The 27,033-nt window shown below is 44.0% G+C and overlaps 1 protein-coding gene across 1 annotated transcript; it reads left to right on the top strand.

Moving 5' to 3' along the window:
- The first annotated feature begins 201 nt into the window (after window positions 1-201).
- slc45a2 (solute carrier family 45 member 2) lies at window positions 202-25,358 on the top strand. The gene is made up of 7 exons (XM_014129320.3): window positions 202-810; window positions 3,554-3,730; window positions 12,684-13,042; window positions 15,733-15,873; window positions 16,751-16,874; window positions 22,968-23,173; window positions 25,097-25,358. Exons 1-7 carry the CDS (start codon window positions 339-341, stop codon window positions 25,322-25,324), a joined length of 1,707 nt encoding a protein of 568 aa, XP_013984795.2. The 5' UTR covers window positions 202-338; the 3' UTR covers window positions 25,325-25,358.
- Window positions 25,359-27,033: the final 1,675 nt, after the last annotated feature.

Below are 27,033 nucleotides of genomic sequence, written 5' to 3'. Positions count from 1 at the left end.
TAGGTGATAATTTCATGGAACTAATTTTGATGTAAAGGAATGTAGTGTGGTGAAATGGGGTTAAAAAGCCATAATCTTAGTCACGTGCTTAAAAAAAAAAAAACTGAAAGTTGAAACTTCATTCATCTAAATCAAACCAGCAGCCACACCCCATCTCTCCTCCAATCTCTTCAGCCTCTCCTCTCCTTGCCTCAGATCAGGACTTGAGGCTACTTGGACTCATTGCTCAGCTATGCAGTAGAGAATTAGCTTGAGCCAAGAAGCAGAGATTGGGCAGTTTGCCATTGACAAGCGGGCTGAGAGCTACACCCATACACCCTTCATCTCCCCCAGTAGCTATGTCCCTCCTCACAGGGGACCAACCCCAGCCATGCAGGCTTCCGGAGCCCAGAACACACATCACAGGTCTGGGCTGTTACTCAGTGGGGAGTGTGGACTGTAGGGAGTCTACGAAGGAGGACTACTTGGACAGTATGGAGCCCGTTGTGTTTGGGGTGGTGGAGCTTCCCAGGCGGTCTCGGGGGAGGTTGCTGCTGCATGGCATGGTGATGTTTGGAAGGGAATTTTGCTATGCGGTGGAGGCAGCCTTCGTCACGCCAGTGCTTCTTAGTGTCGGACTCCCTCAGAGCTTGTACAGCCTTGTGTGGCTGATCAGCCCCATCCTGGGCTTTCTGCTGCAGCCCATCATCGGCTCGGCCAGCGACTACTGCAGGTCCCCGTGGGGCCGACGGAGGCCCTACATCCTCGCACTGGGGATTATGATGCTGATGGGCCTTACCTTGTTTCTAAATGGAGATGCAGTCATATCTGGTAAGAGCCCATGGCTATCAGGCATAGTGTTCTACAATGTATGTGAGAACTGGTCTATGTTTTTTCAATAGTTGTCATGGAGTTGGGCAGCTTGTATATGAGAAACCAAAATACTTTCACTTTAACATACGTAGTATATTTAATTTAAACTTGTGCTTAATTAATGGGCTGTTTCAATGTTGATAGAAAATGCAAATATTTTTTTTAACGCCCTGCCCGAGCCACCCCTACCTTAAGAGAAACATGAGGGTATCGCGCTCTGAACTCAAACGACTAATTAAATTATCTGAACACCAGATTATTTTGCTCAGACAGTCAAACTAATTAACAGCTGCCAGAAGAGGGCAATAACTGAAATCGAAGAAGAATATTACATATTTACAGACACGTCACTGCATAATTTAGATGTGTGTGTGTTTGTCTGGCAGTTGAATGTGTTTCATAACTATTAATGAGAGGGTGTCTTAGTATGTCTAGACAGAAGGGTCAAATGTTCCTATTATTTTGACTGGACCAAGTTGATTGCACAAGGTGTTCAAAAAAACGAGCTCGACCGCAGGCCTTGCACAACAGCAATTATTGAAACCTTAATATGAGTGCTGGACACAATCCTGAGTCTCAAGGGAAAAACTATCTGCAAAGAACAGAAATGAAAGAGATATGGCATATCTTTACACCTCTGCAAATACTGAGACGTACACTGAACAAAAATGTAAAGGCAACATGGAAAGTGTTGGTCCCATGTTTCATGAGCTGAAATAAATGATCCCGGAAACGTTCCATACGCACTAAAAGCTTATTTCTCTCAAATGTTGTGCACAGATTTGTTTACATCCCTGTTAGTGAGCATTTCTCCTTTGCCAAGATAATCCATCCACCGGACAGGTGTGGCATATCAAGAAGTTGATTAAACATCATGATCATTAACAGGTGCACCTCGTGCTGGGGACAGTAAAAGGCCACTCTAAAATGTGCAGTTTGTCACTCAACACAATGCCACAGATGTCTCAAGTTTTGAGGGAGCGTGCAATTGGCATGCTGACTGCAGGAATGTCTACCAGAGCTGTTGCCAGAGAATTGAATGTTAATTTCTCTACCATAAGCCAATGTCGTTTGAAAGAATTTGGCAGTACCTCCAACCTGTCTCACAACCGCAGACCACGTGTATGACATCGTGTGGGCGAGTCGTTTGCTGATGTCAACGTTGTGAACTGTAACTCAGTAAAATCTTTAAAATTGTTGCATGTTGCATTTATATTTTTGTTCAGTGTACATGTTCGGCCCATACCTCTTTTCACAAACTGTTATATCCACTGTTGTTTATGTTGTTCATTTTCATGTCCGTCCATGAATTTGAGCTTACTGAAAAGGGATTGTTTAATTTATTGGGTCAGGTCTATGGTTAGCTGGTAAGACCTGGGTCAAAATACATATTTCAAATACTTTTAAATAGTTGAGCTGTGCTTGTGTATTGAAAAGTATAAATGTAAGTAGAATAATACTAAAATATGGAAATGAATTCTCTCCGTAAGGGCTTGGATTGGATTTATTTTTGCAGCAGTATCGTACATTGATCTGACAACCTAACTTTTTGTTTTCAGTGAATGCCTTCATTGTTGGTTTCGGTTATGCCGGATTTCACCTTCTCTGTAATAGTACTGTACAATACATAGTGTGACCACTTACAGTACTTTTGTTAAGATGATTATTTCCATTCTTCAACACTAGGAAATAGTAAAACGGGATCTGTGACAATGCACACCCTGTGTGTTAGCTACTGTAGTGTAAAGTACAGTATATGTGGATACAACGGATAAAACTAAGCTTTGAGGAAAGTTCTTGAATTTCTCCAAGATCAAAACGTAGGCCTCAATACATCCGGCATGCCTAATAAGACTGCAACACAACACCCAACTGGGATTTGTAATGGCATTAGTAATCACCCAAATTTAAATACGGCTGGGTAGGTTTTAATTCTGCTGCAATCTGTTAGCCAATTGTTTCTCACTCAAGATTAAGGACATAATTCTGTTTGTTTGTGCTCCGCCGGGTGCACAACATAATTATGACAATTATTCTGACTGATTTGCAACAGTATCTCTTTTTGATGAGCATCAACACTAGATACTGTGATTACTAATACAAATGTTGTACACAGTGTCAGATTGAGGATATTAACATACAATTAAGTAGGAGTTGTTTTTCTAGCCAGACAGAGCCATGCTGGCAATGTGTTTTGTTTAAATTTTAGTTTATTTTCTTTTTAAAGGCCCCCCCCCAAAAAAATGTGCCTTTTGAACTGCCCTTGCATTGTGTTGAACAAAAGGAATGTGGTTTCAAACATGCTGTTCCTTGCTATGTGGTGAATACATGACTGTATTAGCCCCCATCGATCTTGATGAAACCGTAAGTATCAATGTACTGAAACTACATGATCAAATGTGTTTGATCAAGTTGTTAACAAATCCACTGTTTACCTCAGAAGCCCTGGAAAATATGTCTCATCACGTCTGTAAACGTCAGCTGGGCCAGTGTCTGTCTTGAAGTTAATGGCTGAGTGAAAGATGTACTTCTTAAGGCAAACTGACATGATTCAGCTGCTACGCCTCATCCTAAACAAACACAAAAAAGCATTCAGAACTATCTGTTATTGAAAGTGGATCTAGTTGTAGTAACGAGTGAAAAATCGGACAGACTGAATCTGTAACTTGAAGTAAACTCCTGTCTTTTTCCTCTTTTGCAGCGTTAGTACAGGATAGGTCATTGAAGAGGATATGGGCCATCGTCATAGTCATGTTTGGAGTGGTGCTATTTGACTTTGCAGCAGACTTCATCGATGGGCCAGTCAAGGCCTACCTCTTTGACGTCTGCTCGTACACAGACAAGGAAAGAGGACTGCACTACCATGCCCTTCTCACAGGTAAGAAAAATATTATATAACCTCCCTCCCACTAGTCAGATTCAATATTGTTTTAGTGAAAGGCTCTTACTGTTATGCTTGTGGGAATATAGAAATTCAAATTGGTAGGCAAATGTGGAGATTCATTGCTTTATTTGCTGTCTTTATTGATATAGGTTTACTTTTATATTGATATTATATGTATATTTTCAGAGTTTTGTTGTCATGTAGTTAATGTGATTGTTATGGAATAAGAAAACTGGTGTCCCAATCTACACTCCTTTATATGAAGTTATTTTAGACAGTGCATGTGAGGCAGCCGGACTGGGATCACTGGCTCAGTGCAGTGTGCAGAGTGCATGTCTGGGTGTGGGGAGGAGAGGGTCCCTGCAGCACAGAGTGCATATTCACATGTGATGTAAATACCTCTCAGTATGCTCTGTACTTTTAAGTGGCTGTTTAGTAACCTGAAGCCCGGCCCTCAGAGCTCGCACAGTGAGTGCGTCAGTCAACAAGCTCGTGAGTAAGTATTCGAGTGTACTAGCGAGCGAGTGCGTGGACTCAGCTGATTGCAAGGGAAGCCGGCACAGGGTGGTGTGAGCTTGTTCAGTAGGTCCTAATCCAGCAGATACTCAGTCATGTGTTGGAGTCATGAGTTGGAGCTGAGAGAGAGAGGGGAGGCACATGACCTGCTAGTCACCGTAGCCCTGGTATTTGGAGGAATGTGTGTGTTTTTTCTTGACACACAAGAATTGGCTGTTATGATATTTCTCTTTTGTACTGTTTTATCATTGCAGTCACATGACTTAAACATAAAAAAACACCCCAAACTTAATTTTGACTACCCTCACAACTCAAAAACTTTACTAGCCTGTGAATTTAGAGGTGACGAAGTTGAGAGTCAATTAGTGGATAAATGCATGAAAATACACAAATACATACGCTACCATGCAAAAGTTTGGGGTCGCTTAGAAATGTCCTTGTCTTTGAAAGAAAAGCACATTTCTTCGTCGATTAAAATAATATCAAATTGATCAGAAATACAGTGTAGACATTGTTAATGTTGTAAATGACTATTGTAGCTGGAAACGGCAGATTTTTTATGGAATATCTACATAGGCGTACAGAGGCCCATTATCAGCAACCATCACTCATGTGTTCCAATGGCACGTTGTGTTAGCTAATCCAAGTTTATCATTTTAAAAGGCTAATTGATCATTAGAAAACCATTTTGCAATTAAGTTAGCACAGCTGAAAACTGTTGTACTGATTAAAGAAGCAATAAAACTGGCCTTCTTTAGACTAGTTGAGTATCTGGAGCATCAGCTTTGTGGGTTCAATTACAGGCTCAAAATGGCCAGAAACAAATAACTTTCGTCTGAAACTCGTCAGTCTATTCTTTTTCCGAGAAATGAAGGCTATTCCATGCGAGAAATTGCCAAGAAACGGAAGATCTCGTACAACGCTGTGTACTACTCCCTTCAAAGAACAGCGCAAACAGTCTCTAACCATAATAGAAAGAGGAGTGGGAGGCCTCGGTGCACAACTGAGCAAGAGGACAAGTACATTAGCGTGTCTAGTTTGAGAAACAGACGCCTCACAAGTCCTCAACTGGCAGCTTCATTAAATAGTACCCGCAAAACACCAATCTCAATGTCAACAGTGATGAGGCGACTCCGGGATGCTGGCCTTTTAGGCAGAGTTGCAAAGAAAAATCCATATTTCATACTGGCCAATAAAAATAAAAGATTAAGATGGGCAAAATAACACAGACACTGGACAGAGGAACTCTCCCTAGAAGGCCAGCATGCCGGAGTCACCTCTTCACTGATGACGTTGAAACTGGTGTTTTGCGGGTACTATTTAATGAAGCTGCCAGTTGAGGATTTGTGAGGCGTCTGTTTCTCAAACTAGACACTCTAATGTACTTGTCTTCTTGCTCAGTTGTGCACCAGGGCCTCCCACTCCTCTTTCTATTCTGGTTAGAGCCAGTTTGCGCTGTGAAGGGAGTAGTACACAGCGTTGTACGAGATATTCAGTTTCTTGGCAATTTCTCGCATGGAATAGCCTTCATTTCTCAGAACAAGAATAGACTGACGAGTTTCAGAAGAAAGGTCTTTGTTTCTGGCCATTTTGAGCCTGTAATCGAACCCACAAATGCTGATGCTCCAGATACTCAACTAGTCTAAAGAAGGCCAGTTTTATTGCTTATTTAATCAGAACAACAGTTTTCAGCTGTGCTAACATGATTGCAAAAGGGTTTTCTAATGATCAATTGGCCTTTTAAAATTATAAACTTGGATTAGCTAACACAACGTGCCATTGGAACACAGGAGTGATAGTTCCTGATAATGGGCCTCTGTACACCTATGTAGATATTCCATTAAAAAATCTGCCGTTTCCAGCTACAATAGTCATGTACAACATTAACAATATCTACACTGTATTTATGATCAATTTGATGTTATTTTAATCGACAAAAAATTTGCTTTTCTTTCAAAAACAAGGACATTTCTAAGCGACCCCAAACTTTTGCACGGTAGTGTATATAACAAAATACTTAACATGACAGTTGTTGAAACATGCCATGTCCAAGATATTCTTTGAAGTATGAATTTATTATTCTTTTAGAACTAGAGTTGTTTATATAGCTGGATGTTTTTAGAGATTAGCTGTCTGAGCATGCGGAATGCTAATGGGTTTCATGGTCTTTGGTTCAATGTCTTTTCTAACTCACTGTGTATCTCCAACTAATAATGCAGATGCAGACTTTTTCCAAACTGCCTCTATGGATAGATACAAAAAAATGTATAAAGTTTCCAAGTTTCTCTGCAATAATATACCATTTGCAATAATGGAAGGAGAGGACCAGAGATATACAGTATACATGCAAATATAGCCTGCCGTATAATTCTATTTATATGGCTCGAGAGATGCTATTTGTTATAGTAGTCAGGGAGTAGTGCAGTGAAGTGAAATCTTAGTTTGAGGTTCTCAAACGCAATGCATAATTGATGACAATGTTTCAGTTACATGCAGGTATATCATTGTAGGATACAGGATGAAGAATTTATGGAACACACAGTGCCAGTCAAAAGATTGGACACACCTACTCATTCAATAGTTTTTATTATTATTTGTACTATTTTCTACATTGTATAATAATAGTGAAGACACCAAAAGTATGAAATAACACATATGGAATCATGTAGTAACGAAAAAAGTGATGACAGCTTTGAACACTGTTGGCATTCTCTCAACCAGTTTCATGAGGTAATCTTAGTTTGAGGTTCTCAAACGCAATGCATAATTGATGACAATGCATAATTGTCTAAGGAATGCATTTCAATTAACAGGTGTGCCTTGTTAAAAGTTAATTTGTGGAATTAATTTTCTTCTTAATGCTTTTTAGGCAATCAGTTGTGGTGTGACAAGGTAGGGGTGGTATACAGAAGATATCCCTATTTGGTAAAATACCAAGTCCGTATTATGGCAAGAACAGCTCAAATAAGCAAAGAGAAACAACAGTCCATCAATATTTTAAGACATGAAGGTCAGTCAATGCGGAACATTTCAAGAACTTTTAAAGTTTCTTCAAGTGCAGTCACAAAAACCAAGTGCTATGATGAAACTGTCTCTCTGCATGAGGCCTGCCACAGGATAGGAAGACCCAGAGTTACCTCTGCTGCAGAGGAAAAGTTTATTAGAGTTAACTGCACCACAGATTGCAGCTCAAATAAATGCTTCACAGTAACAGACATCTCAACATCAACTGTTCAGAGAAGACTGTGTGAATCAGGCCTTCATGGTCGAATTGCTGCAAGGACACTACTACTAAAGGACACCAATAATAAGAAGAGACTTGCTTGGGCCAAAAAACACGAGCAATGGACATCAGACCAGTGGAAATCTGTCCTCTGGTCTGATGAGTCCAAATTTGAGATTTTTGGTTCCAAACGCCATGTCTTTGTGAGATGCAGAGTAGATGAACGGATGATCTCCGCATGTGTTGTTCTCACCGTGAAGCATGGATGAGGAGGAGTGATGATGGGTGGGTGCTTTGCTGGTGACATTGTCGGTGATTTACAGTTGAAGTCAGAAGTTTACACACACTTAGGTTGGAGTCATTAAAACTCATTTTTCAACCACTCCACAAATTTCTTGTTAACAAACTATAGTTTTGGCAAGTCAGTTAGGACATCTACTTTGTACATGACACAAGTAATTTTTCCAACAATTGCTTACAGACAGATTATTTCACTTATAATTCACTGTATCACAATTCCAGTGGGTCAGAAGTTTACATCCACTAAGTTGACTGTCCCTTTAAACACCTTAGAAAATGTCAGAAAATTATGTCATGCTTTAGAAGCATCTGTTAGGCTAATTGACATCATTTGAGTCAACTGGAGGTGTAACTGTGGATGTATTTCAAGGCCTACCTTCAAACTCAGTGCCTCTTTGCTTGACATCATGGGAAAATCAAAGGAAATCAGCCAAGACCTCAGGAAAATGTAGACCTCTGGTTCATCCTTGGGAGCAATTTCCAAATGCCTGAAGGTACCACGTTCATCTGTACAAAAAATAGTACGCAAGTATAAACACCATGGGACCACGCAGCTGTCCTACCGCTCAGGAAGGAGGTGCATTCTGTCTCCTAGAGATAAACGTACTTTGGTGCGAAAAGTGCAAATCAATCCCAGAACAACAGCAAAGGACCTTGTGAAGATGCTGGAGGAAACAGGTACAAACGTATCTATATCCACAGTAAAACGAGTCCTATATCGACATAACCTGAAAGGCCGCTCAGCAAGGAGAAGCCACTGCTCCAAAACCACCATAATAAAACCAGACTACGGTTTGGAACTGCACACAAAGATTGTACTCTTTGGAGAAATGTCCTCTGGTCTGATGAAACAAAAATATAACTTTTTGGCCATAATGACCATCATTATGTTTGGAGGAAAAAGGGGGATGCTTGCAAGCCGAAGAACACCATCCCAACCGTGAAGCACAGGGGTGGCAGCATCATGTTGTGGGGGTGCTTTGCTGCAGGAGGGACTGGTGCACTTCACAAAATAGATCAGCATCATGAAGGAGGAAAATTATGTGGATATATTGAAGCAACATCTCAAGACATCAGTCAGGAAGTTAAAGCTTGGTCGCAAATGGGTCTTCCAAATGAACAATGACCCCAAGCATACTTCCAAAGTTGTGGCAAAATGGCTTAAGGACAACAAAGACAAGGTATTGGAGTGGCCATCACAAAGCCCTGACCTAAATCCTATAGAAAATGTGTCTGTCACGTCCTGACCATAGAAAGCTGGACAGGAGGTGTGACAGGAGGTTTTTCTAGTCATTATTTTCTATGTGGGGTTCTAGTTTAGTTTTTCTATGTTTGGGTGATTTGTGTTATTCCCAATTGGAGGCAGCTGGTAATCATTGTCTCTAATTGGGGATCATACTTAAGTAGCTTGTTTTTCACTTGTGGGTTATGGGATATTGTTTATGTGTAGTTGCTTTGTAGTCACGGTTTGTTTATTCTTTATTTGTTTAGTATTTTTTTCTAAAGTTTCACTTTCTAATAAATTATGTGGAATGCTACTCACGCTGCGCCTTGGTCTGATCATTATTATGACGAACGTGACAGAATATCCCATCCGACCAGGACCAAGCAGCGTGACCAGGTGAAGGAGTCCTGGACTTGGGAAGAAATTCTTGATTGGAAGGGATCCTGGACTTGGGAAGAAATCCTGGCAGGACAGGATCGCCTTCCATGGCGGGAGACGCAAGCGGTGAAGGAAGGACAGCGAAGACGACAGGGTTCCGGGCCACGACACAAGCCCAAGAAGCAACCTCAAAATATTGTTTTGGGGGGGCACATGGGTTGGTCGGCGAGGCTGAGGGGCAAGTCGGAGAGCGAAGAGGAATATTGGGATGAGTCAGAGTCCGTTGAGGAGTTATTGGATAAATTGGAGGAGAGTGGACGGAGGGGAGATTTAGAGACTTTCGAGGAATTGTTGGATAAATTGGAGGAGAGTGAAGAGAGAGAGCTGTTGGTTTGGCGTAGTGTGCATGGCATTTGCCTTGAGGAGCGTGTTAGTCGTCCAATGCCACCTGTGTCAGCTCCCCGTACTCGTCCTGAGAAGTGTGTTAAAGTTCCGGTACAATTGAGGCCGGCTATACGCACCAGGTCTCCAGTGCGCCTTCACAGCCCAGTACGTCCTGTGTCAGCTCCCCGTACTCGTCCTGAGAAGTGTGTTAAAGTTCCGGTACAATTGAGGCCGGCTATAAGCACCAGGTCTCCAGTGTGCCTTCACAGCCCAGTACGTCCTGTGTCACCTCCTCGTACTCTCCCTGAAGTTCGTGTCCCCAGTCCGGTACGTCATGTGCCTACTCCTCGCACTCTTCCTCAAGTGCGCCTTCCCAGTTCGGTGCATCCTGTGCCTGCTCCTCGCACTCTCCCTCAACTGCGCCTTCCCAGTCCGGTGCGTCCTGTGCCTGTTCCTCGCACTCGCCCTGAAGTGCATGTCACCAGTCCGGTGCTACCTGTATCGGCCTCACGCATCAGGCCTCCAGTGCGCCTTCACAGTCCAGGATATCCTGCGCCAGCTCTATGCACAGTGTTGCCAGTGCGCCTGCACAGCCCAGTACGTCCTGTGCCAGCACCTCGCACTTGCCGGGCTAAAGTGGGCATCCAGCCAGGACGGGTTGTGCCAGCTCTATGCTCCAGACCTCCAGTGCACCTCCACGGTCCAGTATATCCTGCACCGGTTCTACGCACCAGGTCTTCAGTGTGCCTCCACAGTCCAGTGCGTCCTGTGCCTGCTCCCCGCACTCACCCTGAAGTGCGTGTCACCAGTTTGGCACCACCTGTGCCGGCTCCATGCACTAGGTCTCCAGTGCGCATTCCCAGTCCAGTACGTCCTGTGCCTCCTCCTCGCACTCTTCCTGAAGTGCGTATCCTCAGTCAGGTACGTCCTGGGCCTGCTCCCCACACTCGCCCTGAGGTGCGTGTTACCAGTCTGGTGCTACCTGTGCCGGCCCCACTCATCAGGCTTCCAGTGCGCCTACCCGTTCCAGAGCTTCAGGCGACGGTCCCCAGTCCAGAGCTTCCGGCGACGGTCCCCAGTCCAGAGCTTCCGGCGACGGTCCCCAGTCCAGAGCTTCCGGCGACGGTCCCCAGTCCAGAGCTTCCGGCGACGGTTCCCAGTCCAGAGCTTCCGGCGACGGTTCCCAGTCCAGAGCTTCCGGCGACAGTTTCCAGTCCAGAGCTTCTGGCGACAGTTTCCAGTCCAGAGCTTCCGGCGACGTTTCACAGTCCGGAACCTCCAACGACGGTCCACAGTCCGGAGCCTCCTGAGACGGTCCACGGCCCGGAGCCTCCTGAGACGGTCCACGGCCCGGAGCCTCCTGAGACGGTCCATGGCCCAGAGCCTCAAGCTCCATGGCCGGAGCTTTCCTCTGCGCCGATGCCCAGTCTAAGCACGGCGATCAGTCTTCTTCTGCGTTGGTGCCCAGTCCAGGCACAGTGTTCAGCCTGGGTCCATGGCTGGACCCGCAGGATGAGCGGGTTCTTCGGCCCGCACCAGAGTCACCTCCGATGTTGACGGATTCGCAGGATGAGAGGGTTCTTCGTCCTGCACCAGAGCCGCCACCGACACTAGACCCCCCCCCCCCCTAACCCTTCCTTTTTTGTTTCATGTTTTGCAGTCGGAGTCCGCACCTTTGTGGGTGGGTGGGGGGGGGGGGGGGGGGGTACTGTCACGTCCTGACCATAGAAAGCTCTTATTTTCTATGATAGAGTAGGTCAGGGCATGACAGGGGTTTTTTCTAGTTATTATTTTCTATGTGGGGTTCTAGTTTAGTTTTCCTATGTTTGGGTGATTTGTGTGATTCCCAATTGGAGGCAGCTGGTAATCGTTGTCTCTAATTGGGGATCATACTTAAGTAGCTGTTTTTCACTTGTGGGTTATGGGATATTGTTTATGTGTAGTTGCTTTGTAGTCACGGTTTGTTTATTCTTTATTTGTTTTGTATTTTTTTTCTAAAGTTTCACTTTCTAATAAATTATTAAATTAACTTTCTAATAAATTCTAATAAACACTTTCTAAAATACTTATTTCCCTCATTAAAATACAAATCATTTTAAAACATTTTTGACATGCGTTTTTCAGGATTTTTTTGTTGTTATTCTGTCTCTCACTGTTCAAATAAACCTACTATTAAAATGATAGACTGATCATTTCTTTGTAAGTGGGCAAACGTACAAAATCAGCAGGGGATCAAATACTTTTTTCCCCCACTGTATGTCCAAATTATAGGGATATGTCTGACAGAACAAGCCACTTATCTGTGTGCAGGATCGTACTACGTGACAACTCATTTATCACAACATTACTCCCAGCTTCTCTGAGATCACCCAGCCTAAACATTACATTGTGACATGAGCTTTACATTCAGATGCAAGAAGCATTATTTTATAAATCAGACACTGTATTTATTAAATACAGCCCACGTTATCTTCCTTGGAAAATTCAAAACCACCACAGGCAAAATGGTGTCAGGTAGCCTAGCGGTTAGAGCGTTGGGCCAGTAAGCGAAAGGTTAATAGTTCAAATTCAGATCAGACAAAGGTGAACAATCTGCTGATGTGCCCTTGAGCAAGACACTTAATCCTAATGTTAAGACCTAAAGCCGTGACCCCACTCCCAGAGGGTGTCTCGGGGAGTTTGCATATGCAAAAAACACATTACCAATTCACACGTGTATGATACATACTTGTACATGTGTGAAATAGGACAAATATAACCACCCTCCAAATTATTATTATTAATGATGAAATGTTTTTAAAAATGTTCAGTTCAATTCCTGGATTGCAGATGCCGTCTGATGACTCTGCTATGACCAATGGCCTAGGACCCCACCAACTGACCTGATAACCAATCTCTATTGTGCCTGTTGTCTGTTGTAGGGCTTGGGGGTGCCTTTGGGTACCTCGTGGGAGCCATGGACTGGGGTCACTCGTCCCTGGGCCGACTGCTGGGGTCAGAGTACCAGGTCATCTACTTCTTCTCTGCTCTGACCTGGATGGTATTCCTCATCGTGCATCTCTTCAGCATCCCAGAGACACCCCTGGCCAAGGACATTAGCTTGGACGTGATGACCCCCAATGCACTCCTCCTCCTCAGCACACACAGCAGCAGTGGTGGCTATGGATCCTTGCATGGATCAATGTCCCAAGAGTCGGAGGCAGACCTCCGGCCTCGTTCATTCTCTGCCCTGGGGGAAGCCAATTCCGTCACATCCAGTGCCAAGCAACCCAACAAAGAGGTATGTCAAAGACACACCATGAAGTCTAGTCTGGCTGACCTTCTCTATGAGATCCTGACTTTGATACCAATACTGTGTTTTACAGGTAACAAAACAAAGAGATCAGTCTATGAAACTACACACACTAATGGAATGTCAAATCCTTTGAAACACATCAGTGTTAAATGGCATCAGTGTTTATTAAGAAGAATGTGATCACACCGTAGAGTAATCTTAATGTACACTCCAGTATACATGCTTTGATTTAGGGTTTTATGTTCATATCTCATGGCACTTCTATGGCACTTAAAAAGAGGTGACTACCTCTCGAGTATCTCCTTGGGTAAAAGCTCTTGATTTCCTCGTGAGGAGATATGTATTATATACTATTTACACAGTATAGTGTGACCTTTGTGTTTTCTGACACGTGTCTCACTAAACGCTGCTCGCACGCAAGCCCTGACCCCCAGGCTCCAGGCTCTGACTTTAGGTTTGTCTTTGAAAGGTTAAAGCCTGGGAATTATGTAAAGTACTTACGTAGTAGTAACAATGACTGTTTTATACTGATAACGCAAAATGAATGCTTGAGCTTTAAGTATGAGAACAAGTCATTTATAAAGCCATGAGTTTCAATACTCTCCATATTAGACTACGCAAACAGTCTGGGTGTGCATATCTCTCTTTGGAGCATTGCGAGTGGTCTGCGTCCTTAGTCAAATGTGGCATCGCTGTGTGAGATATGTGCTTTCACGCCTCTATGGTGTAGCATTGCTCTGGTGTGTGACAATGGTGACCACTCCACAGGCAATGCCATAGTAACCACATAATTAGAATTTTACACAATTTCAATGTGTATAATTTCCATATATGGTTTGGATAGAGGAGAGTGGATAGAGAAGGTGGGAGGTGGGGATTGGAGACAGCAGGATTGTTAGAGGACAAGGGTCATGCAGTTATTTAAAGAAGCAGGAAACAGTAACTTGTGTCTGTCTGTTCCCAAACCTAGTGTTAATGGAGGAAACAGGTTTTCTTAGTTACCAGCGTCAGCTGGATTACATGCATGGTTACCTTGACGCTGATTAGACCAGGCAGTCATCAGGTCTGGCTAGAGTGTAGAACAACCACTAAAAGGTTGCAATGTCACCTCACACGAGAAAGCCATTTAAACCATCGTTATACTGTACTGTGGCAGTGGCGGTTGTAGCTTGTAATCATAACATTTCAAAGTATATAAATATATACAAATATATACAAAAATAAGACTAATAAATATCAAAAAGAAGTAACAAAGACAAATGTTGATTTGGCACTCGAGCATCAGTATATTACCCATCCCCCTACACTGTCAACCAAGAGTCAAGACTAAACCAATTCACCTTGGTGGTGTGCAGACTGGTTTTATATTATTCTTAACGATTTCGCACAAACCAGAAAAAAATGCAACAATATGTCTGTGAAACTATATGTTATCAGTATTATGAATGAATTGTGGTTTATCTGGTAGCATTTCAGTGTGACTGATTTTACTAATTGCATTAGTACTGTACAAATTTAGAGGTGCACTTTTTTATAGATTTTCCCGCTCCCCCTACCTCAGGCTTCCAGTGGGGAGACCTCAGGTCAACCTACCCCCGCGCCCCTCCCCATCTCATACTTCTGAGTGGGAGACCTTCCCAGACAGTAGCCTGCCTAGCTCACAAACTATAATCAGGGCGCCCACTCCGACAAGGTTAATTGACCCACAGGCCCACACGGTGACATGATATCATTGACATGATGTGCAAATGAGCAATACAAAACCGATCGCGCAAATGTCACCATTCCGAATTTTTTTGTGCGGGCGCCCCGTGCCGCCCCCGGCAAGATGGCCTCTACCTAAATCCGCCACTTGCTACAGGTATCGGTAACTCAGCCCCTGGAATTAAATGAATTACATGACATGTAAGGCTCAGACAGCCATTCAAACCAGTGCTCTGAAAGAGACACATTGAAACCCAGACTAGTGTTCAACAATCTAATTCAGCACCATAACAATGGAAATGTAATGACTGTATTTATGCCCAGCGTGTAACTAAAGCTGGAAATGAATTATGACTGACTTTTCAGTTATTCAACATTTTATGAAAAGAGACAGGAATGATTACTGTATGTTCTTAGATGATACCATTCTAGCAGGCAAGGGTCCTCTATTATCACAGTAGTCAGACAGGGTACTTCGGTGCAACCATAGATTTTCATATTCTATTTCGATGGGTACAGCCACTTTACAGAATTCCTAGAAAATGTTGATTGGGAATTTATTTGGGGATAATAACATCAGTTTATTGTATGCTGTCATGCCACACTGTGTACATGTACACAATATAAAAAAGCGTTCAATCCGAGAGAACATTAGTTACTATACTAAACCAGAACACGATTAAAGAAATAGAACACACAGTACATTTTATTTCACCCATTTCTTTAATCCCTTGTCCTTTGTTTTTTTTCCCCCCTCGGTTCCTGACTTGTTAAAACAGGATTTTTTGCCGGATAAGGCTAGTATATCTTTCATTAGCTAAAAGTCTTCATCTGACCTCTCTCTTTATTCTTATCTGACCCCTACTGTTCCTTGTTCTTTTTTAATTCCCTCTGTTCTGACCCCCTGTTGTTCCCGTGTGAGTCCTTCTGAAGTCTCATGGCCTGACCCGGTGTGTTTCTCTAAACTGCAGCAGAAGAGGATGACTCTGAAGTCATGTCTCATGGCCATGATTAACATGCCAAGTCATTACCGCTGTCTCTGTGTCAGTCACCTGCTGGGATGGACTGCCTTCCTCTGCAACATGCTCTTCTTCACAGACTTCATGGGACAGGTGAGAAGAGAAAGAGAGAGAGAGAGATGGAGTGAGAGATGGAGTGAGAGTGTATGTGTGTACGCGGGTCTGTTTCTGTGTCTGTGCGGCGGGAGGAGTGGGTCGTTCGTTCAGTGTAGCTACCGTTAAACATTAAACTAATACTATCACTCATTCACGGCCAATGACTACTGTTATTTGACAGTGGTCATTAAAGAAGTGAATCTTTTCACCCAATTTAAATTCTCATGTCGTCTTCAACGTTAGGCGATAGCAAAATGCTCGCCGTGGTGTTCATTAATAGGCTTCCTCTGTTGGTTTAGCTCCATCACAACAAACCCTGATTGGTGGGTAGTCTCTCGTCACGGCGTTCGCTGATTGGTTTTGTGTGCTCAGATGAATTGGTCTGTAATGACAGACAGGAGTTTATAGTGATCACGGCTGATCTGGATGCTACAAGCACTCACACAGGCCGCAGTTACACGGTGGTCATGGTGAGTTAGTGGTTGCAGGCAGACTGAGGCAGATTGAGCAGCATGCCAGGCGTGAACAAACCCTGCTCTGGCTGTGTCAATAGAGAGCTGTGGCACAGAGATGGCTTATGATGTTGATACAGGCTTTGGCAGCTATGTGATAACACATGGGATGGAGCTTGTTAACTGTTATAAGCTACTGTACAGCACATGCACTATAAAGCGAATACATCATAATCATCATCATTATCCCTCACTTCATGCAGGCACTAGCTTTTATCTCAATCCTCAATACCCATACCACCACTTTTATTGATTATTTGTGGGGGTGACTTTGCCTCCATTTTGTATGTGATTATCATAATTATCATACTTAGTCATAACTTGTGTCAAATAATGGTTGAGTTGATTGTGTGTGTTGACAGATTGTGTATAAGGGCAACCCATATGCGGACCATAACTCCACAGCCTACGAGCGGTATGAGAGGGGGGTGGAGATTGGATGCTGGGGTCTCTGCATCAACGCCGTCTCCTCTGCTCTTTACTCCTGTAAGTCGTGTCGCAGCAAGCATAAGACATTATTGGAGTCAGCTAATGTCTACATGTGATTTAGCTCAATGCCCCCTTTCTGATTTTCTCTACTTGCATATTTTTGATAGTGAATGTTATCAGATCTTCAACCAAAACCCAGTATTAGATAGGGAACCTGAGTTTACAAATAACACATAATGGGACCCATCTCGTCCAAAATGTTGACTCAAGTTTGCCAAAAAGCACCTGGAAGACTCTTGGATGATCATCAAGACTCATGGAAGAATGTTCTATGAACAAGTGAATCAAAATGATAACATTTTGGACGACATGGGTCCCATTATGCCTAGCGAAAACCAAACATTGCATTCCACAGTAAGAACCTTATACCAACGGTCAAGCATGGTGGTGATAGTGTGATGGTTTGGGGATGTCTTGCTGCCTCAGGACCTGGATGACTTGCCTTAATAGAAGGAACCATAAACTCTGTGTTGTGTCAGATAATTCTACTGGAGAATGTCAGGTCATCCGTCTGTGAGCTGAAGGTGAACCGCAGCTGGGTCATGCAGCAAGACAATGATCCAAAAAACACAAGTCTACGTGAAAATGGCTAAAAAGCAACACATTTGAAGATTTGGAATGACCTAGTCAAAGTCCAGACCTAATCCCAATTGAGATGTTGTGGCAGGACTTGAAGCGAGCAGTTCATGCTTGAAAACCACAAATGTTGCTGAGTTAGAGCAGTTCTGTATGGAAGATGGACCAACATTCCTCCACAGCAACATGAGACTGATCAATAACTACAGGAAGTGTTTGGTTGCAGCTAAAGGTGGCACAACCAGTTTGTTGAAAAACCTTTGGCAACGATTACAGGCTTGAGTCAAGCTTGGCACACCTGTATTTGGGGAGTTTCTCCCATTCTTCTCTGCAGATCGTCTCAAGCTCTGTCAGGTTGGATGGGGAGCGTCGCTACACAGCTACTTTGCACAGCAGAGATGGTTGTCCTTCTAGAAGGTTCTCCCATCTACATAGAGAAACTCTTGAGCTCTGTCAGAATGACCATCGGGTTCTTGGTCCCCTCCCTGACCAAGGCCCTTCTCCCCCGATTGCTCAGTTTGGCCGGGCGGCCAGCTCTAGGAAGAGTCTTGGTGTTTCCAAGCATCTTCCATTTAAGAATGATGGAGGCCACTGTGTTCTTGGGAACCTTCAATGCTGCAGTAATTTTTTGGTTCCGATACCCAGATCTGTGCCTCAATGCAATCCTGTCTCGGAGTTCTGTGGACAATTCCTTCGACCTCATGGCTTGGTTTTTGCTCTGACATGCACTGTCAACTGTGGGACCTTATATAGACAGGTGTGTGCCTTTCCAGATCATGTTCAATCAATTGAATTCACCACAGTTGGACTCCAATCAAGTTGTAGAAACATCTCAAGGATGATCAATGGAAACAGGATGCATCTGCGCTCAATTTCGAGTCACATAGCAAAGGGTCTGAATACTTATGTAAATTAGGTATTTCTGTTTTGAAATGTAAAAAAAAAAATCTGTTTTCGCTTTTTCGTTATGGGGTATTGTGTGAGGAAAATTGATGAGGAAAAATGTCTCATTTAATCAATTTTAGAATAAGGCTGTATCGTGACAAAATGTTGAAAAAGTCAAGGTGTCTGACTTAAAATTAACCTTCAACAAGGCACACCTGTTAATTGAAATGCATTCCAGGTGACTACCTCATGAAGCTGATTGTGAGAATGCAGTCATCAAGGCAAAGGGTGGCTACTTTGAAGAATCTAAAATACATGTTGATTTGTTTAACACTTTTCTGGTTACTACATGATTCCATATGTGTTTTTTCATAATGTCGATGTCTTCACTGTTATTCTACAATGTAGAAAATAGTAAAAATAAAGAAAATGCCTTGAATGAGTAGGTGTGTCCAAAGTTTTGACTGGTACTGTATATATACAAAGAAATGTCAAAAGAAAAACAGGTAAAACTAAACGAGCGCTCTGGAGCGCTAGCATGTCATGGAACACACCTTCCACGTTATTCATTATTTTCCATAGAACGCATAGCCACTTGTTGATTATGCCTTACTTAATTATACATGCAGTCTTCTTGGACACGTTCTGTGTTCTTATACTTAACCAATAAGGCACGAGTGGGTGTGGTATATGGCCAATATACCACGGCTAAGGGCTGCTCTTACGCACGACGCATCACAGAGTGTCTGGACGCAGCCCTTAGCCGTGGTATATTGGCCATATATCACAAACCCCCGAGGTGCCTTATTGCTATTATAAACTGGTTACCAATGTAATTAGAGCAGTAAAAATAAATGTTTGTCAAACCCGTGGTAGATGGTCTGATATACCATGGCTGTCAGCCAATCAGCATTCAGGACTCGAATCACCCAGTTTATTAACAGTAGTATATAATGTAACAAAAAAGGCTTACTTGGCAGTACCAGTCCACATACTGTTTAACCCTTCTGTTGTGTTTGTTTCATGTTAATTCATTCTGTGTTCCTGGTACAAAATGACCGCCCCATTATAGCTGATTATAAATCCATAATAATACATATATTATCACCTAATGTTGTGTAAGATCTTTTTATCAACTTAAGTTCTTGTGAACATTACACGTTTTGAACTTCTATTTGCCATTTATGGCCTGTAGGCCTCAATGACCTGAGCTCATACAACTCGTTTTTGAGTAAAAAAAAAGCAATGTATGGATTATTTTGACTATAACAAATACTCAGATGAAACATATTGTGCTATTTATCACAGACTACTTTGTGTCAAAGTTTAACAAGGACTCTCTCCTCCTCACTAGTGTCATGATCAAAGATATGATCAAGAGCCTCACATACAGTATATCGTTTGGTCATTGTGCTGCCACAGAATGAATTGTGAGCAAGGCCTCAAAAAAGCTTTATATACCAGAGCTGTGAGAAAAGTTCTATATATTATTGAAACAATGTTGCGATTGTTTGTGAGAATGCCAACAGGTGTGGTTCCTGTGGGGGAAAGATTCTATTGGGGAAAGGTTCCTGTGGGGGTTGCCATGGAAGGGGAGTGAGGTGTGTGTGTGTGTGTGTGTGTGTGTGTGTGTGTGTGTGTGTGTGTGTGTGTGTGTGTGTGTGTGTGTGTGTGTGTGTGTGTGTGTGTGTGTGTGTGTGTGTGTGTGTGTGTGTGTGTGTGTGTGTGTGTGTGTGTGTGTGTGTGTGTGTGTGTGTGTGCTCAAACATACATGCATGTGGGGGTCTGGGAATGGAAGTGGGTCCATCTGATGACTGGGCATGTGCCTGAACTCAATTTTATACACTAATTGTAGTCTCACTCATTCATTTCTAATGTCCGGTCATTTTTGACCGGGAATACCACAGGTGTACAAAAGTTAAATAAAACACCCAAAATGTTATTAAAATCATCAAAATGTATTTAGTGTGTTCAGATGACCTTTGTGGACAAAGTCATGGAACCTTGTGACAATCAGATTAAATGAACTACATTTTTCAGAGAGAAAACATGTAAATAGTTCCAATTTGACCGGAACACAGCAGGAGGGTTAAAGCTGAAATCTCTCTCTCTCTCTCCCTGTCACATTCGTTGTAAGAAGGAGACCAAGGTGCAGCGTGGTAAGCGTACATCATATTTATTAGATGAACACCGAAACAAAAAAACAAAATAAATACAAAACGAAACGATACGTTTAGTAGGGCATAAGCTCAGTACCAAAACAAGATCCCACAATCACATGTGGGAAAAGGGCTGCCTAAGTATGATCCCCAATCAGAGACAACGATAGACAGCTGCCTCTGATTGGTAATCATACCAGGCCAACAAAGAAATAGAAAATCTAGAATGCCCACCCAAATCACACCCTGACCTAACCAAATAGAGAAATAAATGGGCTCTCTACGGTCAGGGCGTGACAGTACCCCTCCCCAAAGGTGCGGACTCCGGCCGCAAAACCTGACTCAATAGGGGAGGGTCTGGGTGAGCATCTAGCCTCGGTGGAGGCTCCGGTGCGGGACGTAGACCCCGCTCTGCTCGCGGATCCGCCATCCTCGGTGGCGACTATATTTCGGGGGTCATCGCCGAAAGCTCCGGACCGTGGATCGTCGCCGGAGGACCCGGACCGTGGATTGTCGCCGGAAGCTCCGGACCGTGCATCGTCGCCGGAGGCTCCGGACCGTAGATCGTCGCCAGAGGCTCTGGACTGCTGACCGCCGCCGGAGGCTCTGGACTGCTGACCGCCGCTGGAGGCTCTGGACTGCCGACCGCCGCTGGAGGCTCTGGACTGCGGAGCATCTCTGGAGGCTCAGGACTGCGGACCGTCTCAGGAGGTTCCGGACCGTGGACCGTCTCAGGAGGTTCCGGACTGTAAGCCGTCTCAGGAGGTTCCGGACTGTAAGCCGTCTCAGGAGGTTCCGGACTGTAAGCCGTCTCAGGAGGTTCCGGACTGTAAGCCGTCTCAGGAGGTTCCGGACTGTAAGCCGTCTCTGAAGGTTCCAGACTGTGGACCGTCTCTGGAGGTTCTGGACTGTAGACCGTCTCTGGAGGTTCCGGACTGTGAAACGTTGCCGGAGGCTCCGGACTGGGGACCGTCGCTGCAGGCTCCGGACTGGGGACCGTCGCTGCAGGCTCCGGACTGGGGACCGTCGCTGCAGGCTCCGGACTGGGGACCGTCGCTGCAGGCTCCGTGCCATGGTTCATCACTACATGCTCCGGGCCATGGATCATCACTGGAGGCTTTGTGCCATGGATTATCACTGGAGGCTTCGTGCCATGGATCATCACTACAGGCTCCGGGCCATGGATCATCACTGGAGGCTTCGTGCCATGGATTATCACTGGAGGCTTCGTGCCATGGATCATCACTACAGGCTACGGGCCATGGATCATCACTGGAGGCGTCATGCCATGGATCATCACTGGAGGCTTCGTACGTGGAGCCGGAACAGGTCTCACCGGACTGAGGAGACGTACTGTCCGCCTGGTGTGTGGAGCTGCCACAGGGCTTACCAGGCTGGGGAGACGCACTGGAGACCGGGTGCGTGGAGCAGGCACAGGACGTACCAGGCTGGAGAGACGCACTGGAGGCCGGGTGCGTGGAGCAGGCACAAGATATACTGGACTGTGGAGGTGCACTGGAGGTCTGGAGTGTAGGGTTGACACAACCCGTCCTGGCTGGATGCTCACTTTAGCCCGGCAAGTGCGGGGCGCTGGCACAGGACGCACTGGGCTGTGAAGGCGCACTGGCGACACAGTGCGTCGAGCCGGTGCAGGATATCCTGGGCCGAAAGACGCACCGGAGACCAGGAGCGCTGAGCCTGCACAATCCGTCCTGGCTGAATGCCCACTCTAGCACGGCAAATGCGGGGGCAGGCACTGAGTGCTCCGTGCTGTGAATGCGCACTGGAGACACAGTGCGCATCACCGCATAACACGGTGCCTGACCGGTCACACGTGACTCCCGATCTCGTCGCCGTTCCTCCCTTGCTGCTTCCACCTGTTCCCATGGGAGGTGATCCCTTCCGGCCTGGATCTCCTCCCACGTCCAGGTTCCTTTACTGTCCAGGATGTCCTCCCATGTCCACTCCTCCTGGCCACGCTGCTTGGTCCGTTTTTGGTGGGATCTTCTGTCACGTTCGTCGTAAGAAGGAGACCAAGTTGCAGCGTGGTAAGCGTACATCATATTTATTAGATGAACACTGAAACAAAAAACGAAATAAATACAAAACGAAAACGATACGTTCAGTAGGGCATAAGCTCAGTACCAAAACAAGATCCCACAATCACAGGTGGGAAAAGGGCTGCCTAAGTATGATCCCCAATCAGAGACAACGATAGACAGCTGCCTCTGATTGGGAATCATACCCGGCCAACAAAGAAATAGAAAATCTAGAATGCCCACCCAAATCACACCCTGACCTAACCAAATAGAGAAATAAATGGGCTCTCTACGGTCGGGGCGTGACACTCCCTCTCACCCTCTCTCCACCCTCCCCTCCTTCTCTCTCTCTCTCTCTCTCTCGCTCTCGCTCTCCCTCTCACCCTCTCTCCACCCTCCCCTCCTTCCCTCTCTCTCTGATGTGTCTGCAGATGTCCAGAGGCTGCTGCTGCCTTACATCGGTCTGAAGGGGCTCTACTTCGTAGGATACTTTGTGTTTGGTCTGGGCACCAGTCTTATCGGCCTGTTCCCCAACATTATCACCACCCTCATCCTGTGCAGTGTCTTCGGAGTCATGTCCAGCACCTTGTACACCATCCCCTTCAACCTCATCTCAGAGTACCACCGTGAGGAGGAGGTCAGTACCCTCTCTTTCATAGCCTGGTCCCAGATCTGGTTGTGCCACTACAATGACCATAGGAGTTGGCAAGACTGCACAAACAGATCTGGGACCAGGCTACTCTCTCACACCTCAGATAGTTGGAACTGATAGTGGATTGTACATTCTGAGGCTGTGGCAGCTTACGTTACAAGCTAATAATGTGTAGTCGTTGCGAACCTCATCCACCACCTGTCTGTAGCTCATACATCGAGTGATGCACATCTGTAACTTGAATACTCACCATGTGTCATGTATCACCGCTCCCCTTTTCGCCTTCATGAAGGCGTAGAGTTACTTTCTAATTCTATTTATTGATTTAGTCTTTATTCTGTTTTCTGTCCAACGAGAGTGTCATGAATCACTTGTAATTCACATTGCATAGGTAATCCCACTATAGGTTGCTTTCTCTGGAATACTTGAATGTCATTCAGGGAAAACAACTCTATACCCGCATTTCTTTTGAATTGATTCCCACACTGTCTAAATCAATACCCATCACCCTTCCAAAGAAGAGCGTATTATAAGACAAGGAGTGGTGAGGATTGGCATCCAAATGTGTCTTAATACAGTGAGATAATGACAGAGTGGACCCACGTGCATCACTAGAGCTGCTTCTGATTACGTTACCACTTCCCTTCACCAACAGATGGGTGACCTTCTGTCCTCCCAACCCCCCGTCTCCCCACTCCCCATGAGCATGACTATTTGCCAGGCCATAGAGCCCAGCTATCTGTTGAGCATGTCAATGTTGAGTGGTCAACGCTGTGTTGGTCAGCATGGGCCCCATGCGAAGAGCAGGTGTGCCCTTCAAAACAGACAGGCCTCCCAAACACCCTCCCCTGTCTCTACAGACCGATCGGACAACCTGTTCCTTTCCATAATGCTGTTGCTCAACAGGCCTCGCTTAGACAAGCTGCTGTTAGTGCTTTGGCTAAGCAGTAAACACCCTTTCATTATGTAAAAAGGGAAAGGCTTGGCTTTGGATGGAAAAAAGGGATTAATGAGATTCAGTTTAGCCAATCTGCACTTCACTTTGGATTCAACACTTTCTGTCAGCTTCGGTAAGGGCATCTCTGGACAGCGCTCCATGTCTAATTGTGAAAATAGTAGACGTATATTCTATAATCTCAGGACGTGGGGAAATACATTTGATCCAAATAATTTAGATTGATGAAACGCACATTTTATCTCAATGAAAATCGGAAAGTATGATTTAAAAAAAAAACATATATTGCTTTTTTTATAGGCAAGTGATATGTTATCCACATGAGAACATCAATTCAGCAATAAAGACCCCAAATTACTAACTGTAGTCCAGTCTGCCAATGCACGAGGCTGATTAATTTTGAAACATATAATCCCTAAATTGCTGCTTTCACCAAGAGTTAGGGAAAGACTAATACTGCATAATCAAACAGATGGAAGATTCCAACAATGTCTCCAACTGACAAAGCAAAAGTGTTTTCCACCATTGTACTTTTCTTTCATATCACTATCATGTTCATGTCTGTTTTTCCACTATTTCCCTCTGATAGATTAGTCAATTACACTGATTTATATCAGACCAAACATATCTGGTTTCAGCTCCATTTCCTATCAATCTATTAGCTCCCGTTAGAGCAGGACATGAAGGGGATTTGTGATAACTAGTTTATTGATTTGGAGCTGAAGCATTGCTTGTAATTCTGCTTACTAGGCTATGTTCACAAAAGACTTCCCCAGCTGCTCTTGTTCTTGTAATGTGTCACAACAGGTTACATTTCCTTTAGTTTTACAACACGTTCTTTCACAACATGTCATATACTGGGTGGACTGTGGACGGCGTGTGTGACTATGAGAGTGTGTTTGTTATACAGTAAGTAGCATTTCTAAAATGGATTCTTCCTGTTGTGACACCAGTTGCAGAGAAAGATGGGGAAAGGGAATCCTGCAGGACAGGATCGAGGCACCGGCGTGGATTGTGCAGCGCTCACGTGTATGGTGCAGCTGGCTCAGATCATCGTGGGGGCGGGACTGGGGGCATTGGTTAACATGGCAGGAAGTGTGATTGTGGTGGTCCTATCAGCATCGACGATGTCTCTAATTGGCTGTCTGTTCATCGCCCTCTTCATCAGATACGTGGAATAACCTCTTAATAAAGATATTTACTTATACCCTTTAACCTCGTCTCCCTCTTCCTTACACCCCATTAAGGTTTTTGTAAATGGATTAAAAGCTGCTTCATATGCTCTTGAGCAAGGCAAAACAAACTGTGCAGATCAATGTGTTCCTCTCATCCTCCCTATGTTCCCCATTTGCTATACCAGTAGATGTTCTAAAAAATATGTTGGTGAAGACAGATGGGGCATACTAATGGTGTGCCCTTAGGCGAGGCTTTTAACCAATATAAATCCATCTGTATCGAAGTCAAAACAGTGAGCCTAGTTGCCCCAGATGAATTACGTCAAGCACATCACTCGAAATTGAATTCATTAAAATGAAAGAAGTTAGAAATCCTAGACGTTATTTCATGTGGGTTTAACTCCTTTGAAACACATGTGCACAGAAGCATCCCACTGGGCAAAAACTGGTTGAATCAACATTGTTTCCACATCATTTCAACCCAAAACTTTGATGTGATGATGTTGTTGCACTGTGTTGTTGTTTTTGTCGCACTGCTTTGCTTTATCTTGGCCAGGACTCAGTTGTAAATGAGAACTTGTTCTCAACTGGCCTACCTGGTTAAATAAAGGGGAAAAAATAAAACATGTACGTGGGAAAAGTAATCAATGTAAGGGATTTTCATTTTATTTACCCAACTTTTTACCTAAATCCAATGACATGGTGAAATGTTCTGATGATTTCATGTTGAATTCACATTCGTTGACAACTCAACCAAATGCTAATCAAAACTAGACATTGAACTGACATTTGTGCCCTGTAGGATGTATTGTAAAGTATATCATGTTGTATGTATGCACGGAGGTGCAGTACAGTGCCTTGCAAAAGTATTCATCCCCCTTGGTGTTTTTCCTATTTTGTTGCATTACAACCTGTAATTTAAATAGATTTTTTTTATTTGGATTGCATGTAATGGACATACACCAAATATTCGAAATTGGTGAAGTGAAATTTAAAAAATTACTTGTTTCAAAAAATATATATATAAAAAAAAAAGGAAAAGTGGTGCTATGAAGGCTCCAAATAATATCTGGTGCCACAAATTACCTTCATAAGTCACATACTTAGATTGTACACAGGTGGACTTTATTTATGTGTCACATGATCTGTCACATAAATTCGGAAGTTTACATACACTTAGGATGGTGTCATTAAAACTCGTTTTTCAACCACACCACAAATTTCTTGTTAACAAACTATAGTTTTGGCAAGTCGGTTAGGACATCTACTTTGTGCATGACACAAGTAATTTTTCAAACAATTGTTTACAGACAGATTATTTCCCTTATAATTCATTGTATCACAATTCCAGTCGGTCAGAAGTTTACATACACTACGTTGACTGTGCCTTTAAACAGCTTGGAAAATTCCAGAAAATGGTGTCATGGCTTTAGAAGCTTCTGATAAGCTAATTGACAACACTTGATTCAATTGGAGGTGTATCTGTGGATGTATTTCAAGGTCTACCTTCAAACTCAGTGCCTCTTTGCTTGACATCATGGGAAAATCAAAAGAAATCAGCCAAGACCTCAGAAAGAAAATGTAGACCACAAGTCTGGTTCATCCCTGGGAGCAATTTCCATACGCCTGAAGGTACCACGTTCATCTGTACAAACAATAGTACGCAAGTATAAACACCATGGGACCACGCAGCCATCATACCGCTCAGGAAGGAG

This window comes from Salmo salar, chromosome 01 (assembly GCF_965601325.2).
Source record: "Salmo salar chromosome 01, fSalSal1, whole genome shotgun sequence".
NCBI classification, from domain to species: Eukaryota; Metazoa; Chordata; class Actinopteri; order Salmoniformes; family Salmonidae; genus Salmo; species Salmo salar.
This window is presented reverse-complemented; position numbering and strand designations above follow the sequence as displayed.